The 20,572-nt window shown below is 33.6% G+C and overlaps 1 protein-coding gene across 5 annotated transcripts in view; it reads right to left on the reverse strand.

Moving 5' to 3' along the window:
* Positions 1–20,572, reverse strand: part of Fbxw7 (F-box and WD repeat domain containing 7) — a 116,169-nt gene that overhangs the window by 27,916 nt on the left and 67,681 nt on the right. The window contains exon 1 of one of the 5 annotated variants that reach the window (XM_070022211.1): positions 188–613. The exons of the other annotated variants lie outside the window; for them this stretch is intronic. Within the exon in view, the coding sequence (XP_069878312.1) occupies positions 188–448 (261 nt within the window). The 5' untranslated portion in view covers positions 449–613. Of the gene's footprint in view, positions 1–187; positions 614–20,572 lie in introns of those variants that run through there. 5 annotated transcript variants of the gene reach the window in all.

Genomic DNA, 20,572 nt, shown 5'->3' on the forward strand with positions numbered 1-20,572 from the left:
AAGGCTTTTTCTAGCTCATGCTGCTTTTCCATCATTTGCTTACAGTCATGAAATAAAGCAGAATACCAGACATCCAGACACCCACCAAAATTAGAGGATACTGCAGCCATCTCTGATGATACAGATTTTCCTTCCCAGGCAGGCACACACACAATCACACAGCACAGTAAGAAAACAGATTACTTACTTTGTAAAAAATCATTTTTAATGTGCCGTAGAAACCCATATTTTCTGTATTTTTCCCCTTCAGTGATTCTGTGCCCCCGTGTGTCCGGCTGCTTGGCAGTCTCTGACAATATAAACCTTTTTCAGGTAGGTATGTCACAGATTCTAATGTGGACATGCTCAGGCACGTCAGAAAAGGAAGATTAGGGAGCAGAACCGGCAACCAAACTCCACAGTAAAGGCAAATGCAGCTCAGTATCAAACCGCTTCTCGGGACGCACATACATACATGCAGCCTGACTGAGGAGAACTCGAGGGAATAATGAGAGAGAACCGAGAAGATTATTGGAGGAGACGGTGCCCTGTCAAAGCCTTGACTGAACAGATTCCTCCCTCAGCAGCAGAGGGATCAGATTACATCTTCCCTTGAACACAGAATGGTGCAGTCCAGGATTCAGCAATGCAGACTGCACATCAATTATATGGTGATCCGCTCCAGGGAACCCGTAAGCAAGCACACAACGCACTGAACAGAGGGAGGATGTGGGCAGCAGGGACCGCCCCCACACGACAGCCCCTCTCCCTTTTCAAACTTTCAGCAGATTATTTTCGTATTCTGTAAATCTGTATTTGTTAAGAGTCTTAAAGAGCACGCACCATTCCCACAAATAAGTCCTTCCAGAAACATTTAGAAATGAAATGTATTCTTATGCCGCCCCTTCCAAGGAAGAGGCAAAGCAAGCTATTTTTATTAACTGTCACCCTACAGCAACGCTGGCACAGTCTGGTCAGCTCTTTCAACCGCTTGGATGGTACCAAATGGCAATATCAAAAAGGAAAAATTAAATACTATTTGGGGAAACTGACAATAAAGTAAACCCATTTGGAATATACAGTATTTGCAGAAACATGAAACAAGTTCCATTTCAACTTGCATGTCTCTTATATTGCAAACTTGATGAAAACATTCCCTATGCTTTTCCATTTCATTCTTTCAAAATTCAGTTTTCAAGAAAATAACCACATACTCCATCAATTCTTAGTAACCATGAGACTTAACATACACATAACTAAACCACTGCATAAAGTCTCTCTGAAAGGCTAGGTGCTTTTTGGAAGGAGGGTCTTGTCCTTATTTGCTAATCTTAGGTCAACAGGAAGCACTGGACTTGTATCTGCAAAATTACTTTAACAATGTGCACTGCTTATCATTAAAAAGGCATTTAATAGAATAATAAAGATGCCAGCTTCGCCTGAAGACATCTTTTTTAGAACAACTACCATAGAAATGTAAATATTTCATCTTCCAACTTGCTACACAACTAGTTTCCAATGCAATTATAAGATTCCTTGGACTAGAAAGGTCTATTATTAAGGGCCTAGTTAATTAACTTCTACCCTCTCTCCATTAACATTCTTTATTACAAGTGTATAAACTATGTACTTACAGTTAAGGTCCTTACAAAGTTTCCTTAGAAAAAAAGAAAAAACTTACATAAACTTAATATATTTTAGTGCTTTCTGCAATGAAGGCAAATGACTAAAATAATTTCAAATAGTGAATAAAATATTATTTAAATAAAAAAGTAAATGTATACAATTATGATATGCAAACAGCCATTTAAATTTCAGTAAAATAAAAACTACATGAAAATGTTAAAACACATTAAACCAATGTAATATCTTAGTTTAAAATGAAAATAAGATAATGCAAAATTTTTATAAAGAAATATTGTTGACTGTCCTAGAAATTAGATTCTATTATCTTTTTTAAAAATCTACATGATCCTTAAACCCTTTTCCCTCAGAAACAACATGGTCACACAAACTCAGTGAAAGTTAGTTTTCAATATAATTAATTAGCTCACTTCATAGAGAAATGCTTTTTAAATTGAAATCTAATACTCTCAAGCAAAAAATAACCTACTTGCTAGAAATAGACCAATAAAGCCTTATTCTTATAGGGGGTCAGAACACTCTTGATTTAGGAAAGAACAACAAATAGCCTTGTTCTAGGCTATCTGAAGGAAAGAACTAATACTGAAGTTGCCTCTAGAATTTGTCAGTGGTAACTAGATTTTCATCAAAGTAGAATACAAGTGACATCATAGCATGCATACACTGACTTCAACTGAAATCTTGTTCTGTTTCTAGCTGACTGACCTTTCCAAAGTCTAGGAACAGAAACCAACATAAATAAGGGGCACTTTCTCAAAACCTAGAAGGTTAAAGAAGAAAATACCAAGATTTTGTATATTGAAAGGAATATTTTCATGGTTACCTTTTACTAGTGCTATTTGTCTTCCACAAACATTTGTTTATATGTAAGCATACGCGTTCATGTTTTATTTTTGAATAGATGAAATATTTAATAGTTTAAAATAAAAATAATACAAAAAGAATATTTAAGAAGTTTTTATATTACCACAATTCCTGCATATACAATGGCTTCCATTCGGGAATGATTTTTTTAGCACTCTCTTAAAATACTATCAGTGAAAACTGTTATCTATTTTATTACTATCAAAAATCTACACATGAACAATACAAATGAAGGCATTCTCACATTCCTATTTCTGGTAATCTCTGCTAAAATAAAAGATATTTAAAAGTTTCAAAATTTCATGTAAGTTTCTAGTGATATAATATTCAAAAGGTCATGTGTTTGTATATACTTATCTGTCTTACACTTGTGGTAGACATTTCAAACCTTATGTCAGTCTATAATTGATGTAATTTTTAAAAATATTTTGTATGTGGAAAATAAACGATGCAATTTGTAGACAGGGATGGGAGGAAGAAACTGGAGAAAAGTAAAGAAAGGGGTGATATTGGTCCAAAAAGAAACATACTCATTACCTGATTGTACCACACCTATAGTAACAATAAAATTATATTTTAAAGGTATTTTATACCTTATGCTAGAAAGTTATATGCATTTCTTGAAAGGATTATCTATCTAGTCAACTATGCCTGACATTTATCATCTCAATTTTCAGAATATCTCAACGTACTAAATAGTTTCTTGTTACAGTAGACTCTGTTTTCTTGTTATTTTCAGCCAGGCAATACTTTTTCCCATTCTATTTTTTTTTTTTTTAATCATGTCTTGTATTGATGACAACAACCTGTAAACACTACTGAGAATTTACTAGCAAGGGAAATGATCAACAATGAAATCCTCAAATACAGTTCACCTAAGACCCAATGTTCATCTCCTCACAATTGCACTGAGCCAACTGTGTAAAAGTGGATGACAGCAGAATCTTGAGAAAATACATACCACAGAGATATGATGATATACTACCCCCAGAACAAAGCTCTAGGGGTTAAAGGCAACACAATGACTAATCCATGAGCTAGTACAAGAGAAATGGCTCTTATGGAGCACAAGGTTTGTCAAAAGGGCAGGTTAAGATTATAAACACCAACAAAAAAAAAATCATAGAACCCAAACATACACAATGAGAAAAACCTAAAATATTATTAATCATGTCAAAAATATAAACATGGCGACAACACAAAGACAACAATTTTTACTTACCTTGACCATCGTCATTTCCATGTTATACATATATAGATCTCTTACTGTTCTATTATCATTACTATTACTAGTTCTATTATTATAGCTCAGTGGCATTATTTTCTCCTCTATTACCTACTCCTGAAAAGTTCACATCTTAATTTTACTTGTAGGAAATCCTGAAAAGTAGTATGTAACAAGTATCATCAGTCTTTAATAACTGGCAGCACAAAAAAGTAAGTAACAGCAATTACTGTGTTACTTGGTTAAGTATAAGATATAAAGTATTCATAGAATGAAAAGTACACTTCTTTTTTTTGGGGGGGGGGGGCGGAGCGGTCTGGTCGTGGGGCCTGAACTTGGCCTGGGCACTGTTCCTCAGCTCTTCAGCTCAAGGCTAGCACTCTACCCCTTGAGCCACAGTGCCACTTCTGATTTTTCTGCTTATGTGGTGCTGGGGAATCGAACCCAGGGCCTCAGGCATGCAAGGCAAGTGCTCTACCACTGAGCCACCTTCCCAGCCCCAAGTACACTTCTTAATATATGTAGTATTTAAATTTTTTATTAAAGCTGATGGTACTATTACTGTTTTTATTACCTTGCTAATAGTTAAAAATGCATTTCCACTTTATAATAGCAAGAGGGTATGTTTCTATTTTTGTGTTGGTGATTTTATTATTTTCATAACACTCTAATCTGGGAAGTCATGGGAAACCATCTACAGTTAGCTGTCTTGCCCAAGCACAGAATTTAGAGACAATTCAAAATGCAACATCAAAGAAAAGAATGTCAAGCATGTTGAGGCTGAAAGAATCTTTTCAAAACTTCAGTAACTCACTGTCATTAACTTTCTGGGATGTTAGTTCTTATTCAAAGGCTCTTAACTAAAATTGGCAAGTTAATAAACCCATTTTATTACAGTTACTCTATCAATCAATTACAATATTAAGTATGCCCATCATTTACATTTTCACTGATGTAAATAGGTAACAGCACTGACTGATAAGGTGTGGTTTGTGCACTCAGGCACAGAATAAATCTATGATTTTAGACTTTTTCCTCCATTAAATTTATAGTCAATTAAGAAGAAAGAGGAAGGTGATATATACATACTTTTGACTTAGAACTCACAATAAAATTCTAGAAAGTACTCAGAATTTAGAAAATTAAGGGTCTTGTGCATGGTTAAATGCTAGCTCTAGTTCCCAAGTTCATTATATCTTTCTGATTTCTATTAGATATGAAGTGGCTAAGTGTACATAAAGAGAAAATAAAACTTAAGAAGGAAAAGTGTTGTATAGATAATACACATAAAAAGTACTGGTAAATCTTAATTGTTTATTTCATGAAAAGATTGTTTTGGTCTCTATAATGTTTTTCTTGCAGGTAGCAAACATGGGGAAATTGGCCTGTTATATCCTAATGTCAACAAAATGCTTTGGAGGACCCTAATATTACAGTAAGTTTCCACCCCCGGGGGCATGATAAGAAACTAACAGAATAATTATCTGACTAAATATGAATTGTCAAATTGGTAGAGTAGGTAAGAAAAATGGAGAAATTATTTAAATAATCCATGAAGATTTCATAAAAGTTTAAAAGATGGAAGTTTAGTTAAGTGTTGAGGAGAAAGAAGAAATTCCCATTTGTGGACTTGGGATACAGGTAGGAATATTACCACTAAAAACTTGTAGGATAAATAACAACATTTATACAATAGTCACTGGTCTTGGAAGGTTCTCTGTAGGATAACCTATGAGGGGCTCTTTCTCCTAATTCAAACATTTAAAACTAGAATTGAAATGTCATTTGACTTATTAGTAATGTCTTCTTCAAAAGTGCTTCCTGTCATGACTCATCTGCCCATTTAAGAGCTCAAAGAGTCTTTCTGTACAAGGAGAAGTTTACTGTGTGGGTAGGAAGACTGCTGACTTTTTATTTTAGTTACAAATGCCGACTAATAAAGGTCTTCCTATTTCTTTTTCTTTTCTTTTCTTTTTTTTTTTTTCTTTGTCGGTTGTGGGGCCTGCCAGGCACTCTACCACTGAGCCACCTTTCCCAGCCCAGGTCTTTCTATTTCAATAGTCACACATATCAAGAATCATACATCTAAGCAAGTTGTATTCTTGAATACAGTGTGTACGGAGGAATTGTACATAAGGAATTGTTAAACATTATTAAATATACTTCTACAAAAATTCAAGACAGTGAGTCTCAGGGGAAGTAGGTAAGCAAACAGATACAATTCATAGATTCCCACCAATAGGTGGCCAGAAAGTCTTCTGCCATTCAAAAATATATAGCTTTCTTGGAAAACTGTCATTGTGTTCTACCAACATTCCTCTCCCCTACTAATCTCTCCACAAGCCCAAGATTCAGAGCCTCATTCTAAGAAGCAGCTCTAATACAGAACAATTTGATTTTTAATCTATAGAAGTAGAATATGTAGAAGTAGAAGGGCTACTACCAACTAGAAGGATGTGTAAAATTCTATAATGGCCCATTTGAAAGATTTAGAGTAGTAAAGAAAGCCCAGATACAGATATAAAAATGTTACCAGAGGACATCTCAGTGTCTTAATAAAAGATTTTTCTTCTCTTTTCTTACTTATCAATACACAGATTTAACCTTCTGAGTACCTGTTATGTGCCAATTATTGAAGGCACTAGATACAGTGGTAACAACATTGTGGTAATCAACATCTGTGTTGATTTATACACTGAAACTTACTTATTTGAAAACACCGAATACCTCTTCTGTTTTGATGCTAGGATAGTAAGACAAAATAATGACACCAAGTTCTTCTAAAAAATGTACATCATAGTAATCTTTAATCCAATGCTTTACTTATTTTAGGTGGCTTGCTCTTTTAAGTATTCAAGTGTTTGACATAGCTGTCGAGTAGGTAAGAACCCAGTAATCATGTCACTGCTATGTTTAAAAGGAAGATTCTAAATATTCATTTTATAAACATCTATTTACATTTTAAAGCAATTACATATAATTTAACTAACTGTATTCTTTGCTATGAAAAAAATCAAGCATAATATGACTAACATAATGCTTATGTGACTCTCTACTTTTTTAGGAGATTCCAAAGACTCAAATAATTTGGCAAAAAAAATATTGCTGGAAATGAGAGGGCCATGAGTAGTGTTTGACATAACTTTGCCTGCCATGGAATTATTTTCAAAATTAATTTACACAGGGCATGGTGATGTGTGCATAGAATCCCAGCACTCAGGAGATAAAAGCAGTATACTGCAAATTTCAAGCCAGCCTGTGCTACAGACAGTTTCAAAAACAAACCAAAAAAACACCTATTAATTTGAAATGTACCTGAGGTGTAACAGTCTTTGATTTATGAACTTTAGAAGATTAATGGTTAGGAATACTTTATTACTTTCATAAAATGTTTGAAATAGAAATATTAATTTAAAAATTCATTTTATTAAATTAAATGACTAAAAATAATTATCAACATACACAAAGCCTCTAAATACTTAAAAATTAACTTTGAAATCTGTCGTGTTTGATATGTAACTAAAAAGTCTTTTTCTGTGGGACAAAGAGTTATTGTAAGTTTTCTACCAGCTGGGTGGAGATGTGGTAAGTAATGACAGAATGATTACTACTCCTCTCAAGTACACATTATAACTTAATTAAGAATTGCTCTTGGTCTACTCAAATGCGTATAGCTTTCTACTAAGAACTGCTACATGATATGAACCATTTCTATAGAATAAGTCTTTTTTGAACCATTTCTATAGAATAAGTCTTTTTTGAGATGTAAGTATATGAGTATTTAAGTATATACCAAGTATTTAAGTATTAGGTATATAGTATATGAGTATTTAAATCTCATAAACATATGTTCAGAATCGCCATAAAAAGGGCCAATAAGAAATAATAAAATCTACCCCAAGAATAAAAATTCAAAACTAGTTTTTAAAAAAGTAGAATTTTAACGTCATCTTAAAAGTCATATTCTGGTAGCTCTTAAAGACATACATACACATATAAACACTGCCTTCTTCAGTTCAACCCTTTTCTTTAAATTATTTTGTCAAGAGATAGAGGGGCTGGGAAGGTGGCTCAGTGGTAGAGCGCTTGCCTTGCATACATGAGGCCCCAGTCTCGATTCCTCAGCACTACATAAGCAAAAAGAAAAAAAGCCGAAGTGGTGCTGTAGCTCAAGTGGTAGAGCGCTAGCCTTGAGCTGAAGAGCTGAGGGACAGCACCCAGGACTAGAGTTCAGGCCCCACGACCAGACCAAAAAAAAAAATTTTTTTTTAAAAAGAGAGATAGAATACTAAGAAAAACTTAAAATATTTTTTCAAGAGATAATATATGAAAACATGTCTGTTGATCATGATCACAACATCAACAGCAGAGATTAAAATTAAATGACATTTTCTTTCCTCTGGCGTTCACTAAACAAATGCCATAAACAAATTCTGTTAAGGCTAAGGCTAAGATTTAATTTATTCCCATCAATGCCTTTAATTTCCAAGGCTTTAATTGTGGAAGTCACTGAATAAAGGTAGCACAAGAAAAGATAATTATGAGAACAATTTATTGGGGGCTTCTAGTCCCAAATTCTATTACACTAATATTAATTTCATCCAAAAGATCCTCTAGGTTATATATTCATTCTCTATTTCCTAAATAATGAGTCAAAGATACAAGAGATTAAGAACAAATTTTTAAAAAATATTTTTTTAATTTTTGGATCTAGATTTACAACATTTGAGAAAAGTATTTGGTCAAGGTTAGTAAAATCCAGCACTAATCAAGAGAGAGAGAGAGAACTGGGCAAGATGTGGTAGTCTCTATTCTGAACAAACTCCCAAGTGGGGGGAAAGGAGGTAGACAAGTCAATTGAAACATAATAAATACAAATAGTAAATGACAATGACAATGTAAATTCATATGACCATACACAGAGCTAGAAAGAGAAAGTAACTTTTCAGGAAATGCACATGGCAGCATATTAAACCTACAGGATAAGGAAAAATGAACACTACTATTTAAACTCACTTGAATGCTCTTTCAGGGCCCTGTATCAACAATGCTGTAAAATTTATTCAAGTTTCAATAAGCAACTCCTTTAAAAATATATATATATATATACTATATATATATATATATATATATATATATATATATATATATATAATACATATGTTTTCTTAGGGAAATAAAGTATACAGAGAACAGATCTACCTAAGCAGTCTTTCGAGTGCTTTAATTATATTAACTCATACAACAACCTTGTATAGAAAGTACAGAACAACCTTGTGAAGAAAGTTTAAGTAACCTCCTCAGAGCCATACAAGTGTAAGTAAGGTAATAGAATATAGGCATATCTTGGACTCCAATTTATAGAAAATGAAACAGAATTCCTAGACGAAGGAAGAAATGTTGGTAGTTTAAAAAAACTAGGATGTTAATGAGGATGAATGAGGATGAATATGGTCAAAAGCATACTGTATCTATGAAAACAGAACAATGAAACCCACTAAATCGGTTTGGGAGGGAAGGGAGGAGAGAAGTAAGAGATAGAAGGGATGAGAGTGGAATATAATTTAAACATATACGGACATGTAACAATGAAATCCCCTATGTCAGTATGCAAATGTGTCCTATGTAGAAGAAATCTGTATTACAGCCTCTGCAGAATCGAAAGGGACTCTCATCCTTCATGGTGTTAGGCTTTATTTCTTTAAAACATAAAATAATGAAAAAGATCAGAACATACCAAAGGATTGCAAATGAAATTCTTCAAATAAGCTACAAAATTTTACCCAAATGCTGAATCTTATAGAAAACTAACAGAAGTCATGCATCTTATAGAAAACTAACAGAAGTCATGCATCTGTAACACTTAACTCAAGAAACTTTGTTTTGATGGCTACTCCAACTTGAAAAACTTTTGAAATATACTTGAACTTTTAACACTTCAATTTGATTTTCGATATTTTTAGTTTCCTTTATAAGCCTAAAAACTCTGAAAATATTTAACTCATTAATTAAGTACTACATACACATTCACATATATAGAATATAGAATGTGGTTGTCACTTTGGCCTGACTTACTATGAAGAAAGGCTTAGAATTTCCAATCCTCCTGCAGTAGCCTCCAAGTGTTGAGATTACAGATATGAGCTATCATGCCTGGCTTTGGACCTTGTAAGAGCCAATTCATCTACTATTAAATAACTTTCAAAATGACCCCTGTGTGATGATCATTTCCTTACAGTAAATATCAGCATTAATATGTGTATTTCTTTGATTCTGTCCTTATGATTTATTGTCTTAACTGTTTGTCTGCTTAATATACATTATGACAAAGATTTATGTTTTTTGTGACATTCATTCACTATAGTATTTACTTAGGTGTCTATTATATTAGCTAAACCAAGTATGGGTCTTAATTTAATCACTGGCGATTATGGGTTGGAGGGAAAAAAGACAATAAAAACAAAGCAAAACTCCAAGATACTATCTCTTGGAAAATCATCCCAAGACTGCAGTCTTGGAAGTAGAATGGAAGTAAATGAAAGTGGACATGGGAGAGACTTCATAAACAAATATTCCACCAGACTAAGGAAGACTAATGACATCTCTGACTGATTGGGTAGCAACAGAGATACACAGGAGTCAAAACTTAAAAGGTAGGATAACTCAGGAACCCATGGCTCACTCCTGCAGTCCTAGTTCCTCCGGAGACCAAGATCCTGAGTATCATTGTTCAAAGCTAGCCCAGGCAGAAAACTCCAAAATATGAAACCCCAAAATAACCAACAAAAAGACCAACCTAGAAGCATCACTCACAGAAAACCTGTCTGGTAAGAAAGCCCAAGACCCTGAATTCAAACACAGTTATTGTCCAACTCCCCATACTACTGTCCCCCAAAATCCTGATAGGATAGACTGAAGAGATTAGTCATGAGAATTAGAAGAGAGAGATGTACTATACATTTGTATAATTGGATAAAAGATGATGACAATATGAAATGATCTGTTTTCTATTTGGTTTTGTTTTATACAAGGACAAGCCAGATCTTAAGGTATCTGTGAGACCTCCAGGTGAGGATATGCTGTAACTGGCACTAAAGCTCGGATGTAAAGTCTGGATTAGTGGGGGAAACATCAATCACTGATACAGATCATCTCCAATTTCTTCTTGCCTCCTTCCTAAAGATGTTAATAACAGTGAAGCCAAAACCTTGACACAATATGACCACATCAATTATTTGTCTGTCTTCCCCATTAGACCAAATTCCACAAGATCAGTGACCACTTCCATATCTCAGTTTTCACATGCTTTCTACAGTACTAAGGTATTAAAAAATAAGACTTACAAGGTATTAGTAAGATCAGACCTATTCTATAAAACAGTAACAAAACTATGAAAATGATTTCAAATATTAACCTTCAAAATCATTTGAAAAACTTTTAAGAATCAGAGTTAGTATGTGTGAATCATTTTATATTGTAACTGTTATCATTTAGCATTACATTATTTATAACCTTACATATTTATTGCCTCCTAGGAAAAAGTAAAGTATGTCTAATAAATTAAATTGAAAGGAAATATAACTTGCTGTGTAATAAAAATGTATTTCCATTGTTAGGGACTTTCTGCGCCTTTAAAATGATTAACAGAAACTGAATATATAGCTAGGCACTAGTGGCTCATGCCTACACTCCTAGATATTCAGAAGGTTAAGCTTAAAGCCAGTCTGGACTAGGCAGAAAAACTCCAAGAGACACTTATCTGCAATTACCAGCAAAAAGCAGGAAGTAGAGGTGTGGGTCTAGTGGTAGAGTACCAGCTGTGAACTGTTTTTAAAAAAAGCTAAATGAGTACAAGGCCCTCAGTTCAAGCTCTACTCCTGGAACTTTTTTTTTTTTTTTTAAAGAAGTAAGTGGGTAGTCAGTTACAGGTGGCTCATGCCAGGAGGCTAAGACCTAAGGATCATGTCTTAAACCCAGCCATAACAGGAAAGTCCATGAGACTCATCTCTAATTAAACAGCAAAAAGACAGATGTGGAGGTGTGATTCAAGTGGTAAGAGCACTAGACTTTAGTAAAATAGCTCAGGGACAGCTCCCAGGCCCCAAGTTCAAGCCCCAGGACTGGCATAAAAACAAAAACAAAATTTAAAACAGGGCAGAGATATAAAGAACTTAAAGATCTCACTTAAATTATTTTATTTACTCACACAGATATGAAGCTTTATAACATATACCATTTAGATGTATGTAGCATTTCATTAGCTATGCAGGGGAGTGAGGGGGACACAGAAGGACTAGGATTCCACTGACAGTTACCTCAATGACATCTCATTTTCTTTGGTTTTGTAGGTACACAAAATAAGTAGGAAAAATTTTAACAATAGATATTATCACTTGTTTGGATTTTTTTTTCTTTCTGTTTTTTTACCTTTAATGGTACTAAGGTTTTACTGTAAGGTCTTATGCTTGCTAGACAAGTGGGCTATCACTTGAGCCATGTCCCAGCACACACACACACACACACACACACACACACACACACACACACACACACACACACACACACACACACTCTCTCTCTCTCTCTCTCTCTCTCTCTCTCTCTCTCTCTCTCTCTCTCCCTCTCTCTCTCTCTCTATATATATATGCAATATATACTCCTAACTTTGGACACAGATAATCTATAGCTCAACTTCATCATCAATGTCATAAATATTCTGCTAAATCACCATTGGCTTTCATCTACTAATAAATATCCTATTATAACAGGTGCTCTTCTGTATAAACCACAGTTTGGAACTTTTTAGGTAAATGTATTTTAGTTATGACAGCACCGCTGGTGATGCTAACTGCATTGGTGATTTTTAAATTACATTAAAAATATACTAAAATAAGTAACAAGCTCATTTGATGCTTTGGAGGTAATTTTGGTTTACCATTTATTACTTTTTATATTAATTAATATTCTAAAAAGGTCTACAAAAAGCTGAACAACCTCTCAAGCTCTGAATTCAGAACACTGACCTTGGACTTTCTCAAAATGATTTTTAATGCACTCTTATTAGTAAAAACCTGTTCAAAACACATGCCCCATCTGCCAGCACCCCATCTGCAAGAGAGCTTCTTATTCTTGTAGCCAATGTAACTCCTGCCTGCTTCCTTGTCTACTTTACACACCAGCTGTATGGTAATGAGTATGAGCAGCTGAAAAATACTGCACGATAACAAAGCTAATATGGAAACAGCAGAGCAACACTTCCCCCCCAAGGAAGCAGTTGCAGCATGAACATAGTTGATAAGCTATTAAACAGAGGTTGAGGCTAGATTCTTGTTTGTGTGGGGCCTCTGTGTGTATTTGGGGTTGGGTACGTAAACATGAATAGAAAAAACTGAGAGTACAGGGCACCAAAGCAAGATCTGAATTCCTAACCATGATTGTGAAAGTCTGTGTCAGTTTTTTAAATGTTTTAAAGTATCAATTCTTGCAGAGCAATGAATACCATTTTCATAAGATAGTCTTTACAGATGTTAACAAGTATGTTCTATTTCTTAATTACCAGTTTGTGGGACTGGGAGGAAAAAAAGATGTTAAAACTTAAAACTATAAAAAATGATTAGCCATTTTAGCAGCTAATACACAAATCCATAAATTCTGCTTTTAATTCTATTCAGTTCTGTTAAAAAATCTAATTTGAAGCCAACACATTTATTCTGAAGATTTGAAAACCTCCAAGATGTCATGTGTCATTTTCTTCACTAATGTGGACATAATGGGGTTATTTTTTATATACAACAGTTACACTGAATGAATCTACACAATGTGAGTAAAACTTAATCACATTAACTTTTCATGTGCTTTAGTGTGTTCCATTTTGGTAAGACTAACAATCACTCTGGAAACTGTTCAAGAAAACTATTCAAAACTGGTGCTAGATATCTTTATAACCTGAAAAGACTATAAGTAAAAACCATTTCAAAATACTAGCGCTTAAACAAAAATAAGAAAATACTGTTCTATCACGTGAGTGTATACCACATAATTCCTATAGTTCATTTCATTTTGCCTTTACAAGAACTCTAACACTATCATCTTTAAGTTTATAACTTTAAGTTTACAAGCCCAAATAGAGCAAAGAACTCAAGACCTTGGTTCTACCATCCATGCTGTTTAGGTCTGCATTTTCAGACATTGGAGGAACTGAATAAACAGCAATGGCTGCCTGGTTGTTTGCTTTTTAGTGTAAGTTGGAAGGGGAATAACACGCTAAGTTTTGTAATAAAATGTGTAATATCCTGAATTGTTTTGATACTGAAAAATAGTATTTACCAGTGAAAGAATCCTAAAATAAAACTAAGCCTTATTTGTTTGCTATCTTTAAAAAAAAATCACTAATGAAACATTTAACATTGAAAAGACAGTGTAGTAAGTAAAGAGCACACTACTAGCACTGGTCTTATAGTACTTCGTCTATTTTCATTAGTTTATTTTTATATTATTGCTTAACTTCAAATGCATTTTCTTCTCATACTAAACATATTCCTTGATTTGAAATATAAATCAAGGCCATGAGCTTTTTTAACACAAGACACTTTGTAAATACACATAAGAATCTGAACTTAAAGTAGTATTAATTATTCTTTTAAAAGGTAATTATATTTTCTCAAAGAGCAAACTTTTACCTGTGACATTTAAAGTTTAAAACCCCAAATTGCAGAAGAGAGTTACAAAAACAGTACTATACTGCCCCTACATGTTCATAACAGTAGTAGTCATTTTTAAATCTAAAGTAATACTGAAGACAGTTCTATGGATTGTTGAAAAGCTTAAACTGTTCCTAAGTAAACTGCTTTGAATTATTCACACATAAAAATGTCATTAAAGCTGGGCGCCAGTGGCTCACGTCTGTAATCCTAGCTACTCAGGAGGCTGAGATCTGAGGATCGAGGTTCAAAGCCAGCCCAGGCAGGAAAATCTGTGAGACTCTTATCTCCAATAAACCACTCAGAAAACCGGAAGTGGCACTGTGGCTCAAGAGGTAGAGCACGTGCCTTGAGCTGAAGAGCTGAGAGACAGTGCCCAGGCTCAGAGTTCAAGCCCCATGACTGACCAAAAAAAGAAAAAAAAATGTCATTAAAGCTGGGTGCCAGTGGTTCATGCCTGTAATCCTAGCTGCTCAGGAGGCTGAGATCTGAGGATGGTGGTTCAAAGGCAACCCAGGCAGGAAAATCAGTAAGCCTCTTATCTCCAACTAATCACCAAAAACTAAATAAAGTCAGAAGTGCAGCTGTGGCTCAAATAGTAAAGTGCTACATTTGACCATAAAAGTTTAGGGACAGTGCCCAGACGCTGAGTTCAAGCCCCAAGATAGGCACTAAAAAAAAGTCATTAAATACATATGAATAACTAATAAATGTTAACTTTCACATTCAAGACTCGTAAAAAATTTAAATTTTACCCAAATAATATTTTCCTCTCAAATGTTATCATAACACCTCTATAATGGATCATAATCAAAACCAACTAGCTAACTAGTGCTGTGCTTTTCTTTTTTTTTCCCCATGGAGCTTGAACTCTGGGCCTATGCATTATCCCTCAGCTTTTCAGCTCAAGGTGAGTACTCTACCACTTGAGCCACAGCGCCACTTGTGGTTTTCTGGTGGTTTATTCGAGATATTGTGGACTTTCCCACCCGGGCTGGCTAGGATTACAGGTGTGAGCCACTGGCACCTGGCTAGTCCTGTGCTTTTGAGATCAATATTTAAACTTTACTCGTGTGTGTTTGGGGGTGGGGGGGTATGTGTCTGCATATAGGTGTATATACCAATTATGGGCTTGAACTCAGAGCCTCATGCTCTTGCTTGGCTTTTTCTGTCACAACCAGCACACTATTAATTGAGCCCACACCATTCTTTGCTGGTTAACTGAAATGAAAGTCAAGGTTTTGACTCTAAACCTTGATTCTCAGATCTTAGCCTCCCTAATAGCTGGATTATTGATGAGAACCACTACTTGGCAATACTAAGCCTCTGTGTCTTAGTTCCTTTATCCCTATCTTTTGTTTGGAAAGGAGATTTCAAACAATGCATGCATGAAATTCCACCATAAAATTATGTTTCAGGTTAATTAAATGTTAAACAGGCATAGTGGACCAATATAATGCTCAGTAATAAGTATACTATTATCTACATTTAAGAGGTGCTACCAACCAAGTGGCCAAGTGCTAGGATTATAAGTATGTGCCATTAAATCCAGTGTGTTCCTCTGGTTTCGATGTAAGAATATAGAATGATGACAATGAGATCTGCGTATCACAGACAGAAAGGCACCCTGTGGCCTCCTTAAGGAAAAGTGCTCTTCCTCATTCACTTTGTTAATATTCAAACCTTTAACAACTACTTTAAATAAGAATTAATCGTGGCTAGAGAAAGAAAGGTAAACTAGGTTGGGCTAACTGGCAAATCTATGACAGAAATTTTAGACTAACAGGCAAGTATCTGGCAGCTGTTTCTACTATCATGAGAAGTGCTCTTATAGTAGAGATTATTAATAGCAATACACTTTGGGAGAGGCTGTCATTTATACTGTAAAACTATCTCACTAAAATTCAGAAGCAAACATGCATAATGACTAATAAAAACAGAGACAGCTGTAAGACTATAGTAAAAATTATGTTAAATTAGTATTTTTAAAAATACACACATAGAACAAAGCATGAGTAGAAAAAATTATTCTTTGAAATAATGTATGTAACAGGTCTATGTCAAATATAATTTTGTATATGAATGAAAAATAAGATCACAAATAATTTTTGATCTACTTATATTTTCCTTCATGAAGCATGTATATCTATGTGATATTTACTTCATATATATGAAAACCTTTCATATTTTCCAAATTTTTTCAAACTGAAAATAAATGTATTTGGCTAAAAAAACCTACAATAAACATGGAAGAAATTCATTTGATAGAAAATCTACAATAAGCATCAAAGTACACTAATACAGTATACAGTATAATGAAGGAATAAGAGGAATAAATTTGTTTAAAAGTAATTTGTTAATATTAAATAGTGGTCCTTATTTTTAATTGGAATAATTTTCTGGAAACCTAATTTAACAATATTTACTAAAAATCTAATGCAATTCATACTTCTTGGCTCAATAATTCTATTTCCACAAATCTGTGCATAAGGATGTGGTTAAAGATGTCCGTATAAAAACATTCAAAGTGTGTCACTATCCAAATCAATAACTGTAGAAGTTATGGTACATTCATTTGGCAAAGTATATACTCTTAAATGCAGATTATATACTTTTAAATATCTATGGCCATGGAGACATTAACCATGCATTAAAAAATGGATTTAAGTGCCAATTTTGCTTACCAATAACATTTAAAACTATTGTTGTGGTGATTTCCAAGCAGTAGAGTAACATAGGAAATTGTAATATATACATATATATACATATGTTTGCTATAATAAGCATGTCCTAGTTTTATAAAGAAAAGTAAAATATCAAAATTAAGAGTGAAATAAAAATCCACTATTTAACCATTCACTTAAGAGTTTGGGAGATACTAAATAACTAATAAATTCAGCAGAGTAGTAACTCTTAAATTTGTTTTCCCAATAAATCTATTAAAAGTCTGTATTTGGATTCATAAATTAGTAATTCCTACTAGAAAGTCAACTGAAGGCACCTGAGATGAAAATGATATGGTTATGTACTAATGAGAACATTACAACTGTGAATGCAACCAAGCATAGGTGGCTCACACCTGTAATCCCAGTTACTCAGAACACTGAAATATGAAGACTGAAGTTCAAAGTCAGCCCAAGCAGGAAAGTCCATGAGACTCTCATCTCCAATTAGCCACAAAAAAACAAACAAACAAACAACAACAACAACAACAACAACAAAAAACCCTGAAAGTGGAGCTGTTTGCTAGTCTTGAACAAAAAAGCTCAGGGACAGCACCCAGGCCCAGGGCCCCAGCACTTTAAAAAAAAAAAAAAAAAGGCAAATGCAGGTTTGTCTTTTACAATTAGAAAATGAATAATGAAGAAAATCCTTAAGTCCAACATAGTAGGGATTTTAACATAAAATACATGTAACTTGAAATAGAACTTGATACTGAATATAATCACTATAAAACTATCTTCAACTATCAGAAATCCCAATGGTATTTTTCACTATTGCCTGGGTTCCTGGGTTTTAGATATACAATTCCTTGTCCCACTTCTATACCCTGTCCTTCCCACCAACGGTCTACTCCATTCTAATATAGTCTATTGTATACAAACTCTAAAGTTAAATCTGTCTAATATGAGCAGAGTCCACAGGTGTCAGAAAGAAAAAAAAAGTCCCATACAATCCAATAATTAGGCCAAGTGTGGTAGTACACATCTGTAATCCCAGCACACTCAGAAAGCAGAAGCAAGGTCAGATTTTCAGGATACATAGCAACATTGTGTCTCAAAACACTAAAATAAAAAGCCCAAGTATGTTCATGTCACTTGGAAATTTCTACCAAAACATTTACACTGAAGAATAACTTAAAGAGTATTCCAAGTATTTAAAAGTGTTGTAAGTTAAACAAAATGAGTTGAAGAAATGAGGTTTGTCACAAAGTGACTTTGTTTCAACATACTACTATTATAAGATACCATCATTTCTCATACAAGAAAAAAATTGTTACAATCTTATTTTAGATGTTTCAAATGCAAATATTATGCAATATAGTTTAAGAAACATATTAATAAATGAAGGTCTTCTAATTTCAAAAGAATTTTTCAAAGGAAAAATAAAATTATTTCTTATTTCTTCAAAATTTCTTTTTTCCTAAAGGATACTTCAAGGTTTTCCCAGTTACAAGTTATACTCCCAAATTTCCTGTATATTAAGGAAAACTAGTAGAAGTTACTTTTAATAAGCATTCCAGCCTATAGTTAAGACAAAGGAAGTCTTAGCGAATGGAAATTAATTAAGAGAAGTTCAACACTAAAAACATTTCTATTTTAAAAGTAACTGATAAATAGCTAGTTCACTATTTATCATTATAGTAAATCCACTGTTCATATAGTCTAGAAAAATTTATGGTAATTGTGTTAGGCCACTTGAATTATTATAAAACTTGCTGGTAAAGTAAATAATTTTCCCTCAACTCTGATAGAGATATGTAGTTGAGCTGTGGCTACAATTTTATAGATATTTTACAGTTTCAAACTTTGTATTTTTTAACTTTAGTCAGGATATTAACCATGCAAACATTAACTCAGTACCCACAATACTTTAATGAAATAAGACTGCATGTATTATTTTAAGTAATAATTATATTGCATCCATATCACTATTCTAAGAAAAAAATTACTGTCAAAGCACATGGCAACCCCACTTGAAATTAGCTAAATATATCTAATATAAGAGTTATACAAGAGTCTGGCACAAAATATTCTATCACATCAAAAGTCTTTTCCAAACCCTTGATAAAGACAGATGCATATTTAAATGCTTCCTAAGCTTTACTAAGGAAAAGTTAAAAAATTAAGATGACAGAGGACACAAGTTCATTTAAAGCTAGCTAAATTAACCAGTTGTAAAAAAGGAGGGAGGATATAGTTTCATAATCCCTCTAATATTTCCAAGAGCCAAAGTCAATGAGTTATGCAATAGTAAACTAGTAACAGTCAGGCAAAAACAAATTTGTTAACTTTCAAATACTTCTTAAGATTTTTCTAAATTTCAGGAATTTTCTAAATTTCCTAGCATGAATTTCATATTTAATTCTATCATGTTATTACAACGGCAAAGCTATATTTTAACATAACACAGTAACCTAGAAAAGTCAGATTGAATACTGACCTTAGGAAGCACACAGGGGAAAAAAACTTCAAAGTTATTTTTATTGTATTTGTTTATGGAACCTTTTTCCGCAAGCTTTAAAATTAATAACCATGTTAGAAAATAAAAGCAAAAAAGAACTACACTGTAACATAATGAAGTAATTCTCTATACGCTAAAACTGAGCTTGTTAGAAATATTTTATATGAGAAAAAAATTAATTTGGTTGTTAATATCCTAACCTTTTAAAACAGGCCTCATACTTCTGTTACTCAGTTTTTAAACTTATCTATAGTTTGGCATTTTATTTTACAACTTTTGAATTTACAAATTATTATAATAATGACCTTAAGACTATCAAAGGCTTCTGTAAACCATTGAGATCAGTGACTCTTTCAGCAGAAACTATAAACAGACACAGCGAAAATAGACAAAATAAATGCTTTGAGAAGACAGGGTAAAGGAGAAAAAATAAACAAGGAAATCTGTACCTTACTTTCAATATTCAAATGATAGCATTTTAACCTCACTCAAAATGTTTTCCAACATGGCTGCCACTTGTTTGGAGAAGTAGAAATGATTTGTAGGAACTAAGCTAGTTAGAAAATGTACTTCACGAAGGTTACCTAAGTCTTACTACATACAAGATTATCTGTCCAGCAAAAAGCAAAACTATTTTTCTGGCATTATAGAAATTTGTTCTTGTTTACAAGAATGCTCCTTTTTCACTAACGGGGGAAAAAAAAGAGAAAGAGGAAACTAACAGCAATGATTACACAGCACTCATTTAAATCCAAAGAGACAGAGATAGATGTGTGTGTGTGTGTGTGTGTGTGTGTGTGTGTGTGTGTGTGTGTGTGTGTGTGTGTGTGTGTGTGTGTGTGTTTGTGTGTGTGTGTGTGTCTGTGTGTGTGTGTACGTACATTATGTTCACATATGTATGTCTGAATGTGTATGTGTCTATGAGTACATGTGCCCATGTGTGTGTTGAGCTTCAAATGTGTTTAGTATCATAAAC

This window comes from Dipodomys merriami, unplaced genomic scaffold (assembly GCF_024711535.1).
Source record: "Dipodomys merriami isolate MVZ:Mamm:240054 unplaced genomic scaffold, mDipMer1.0.p SCAF_15, whole genome shotgun sequence".
Taxonomy (NCBI): domain Eukaryota; kingdom Metazoa; phylum Chordata; class Mammalia; order Rodentia; family Heteromyidae; genus Dipodomys; species Dipodomys merriami.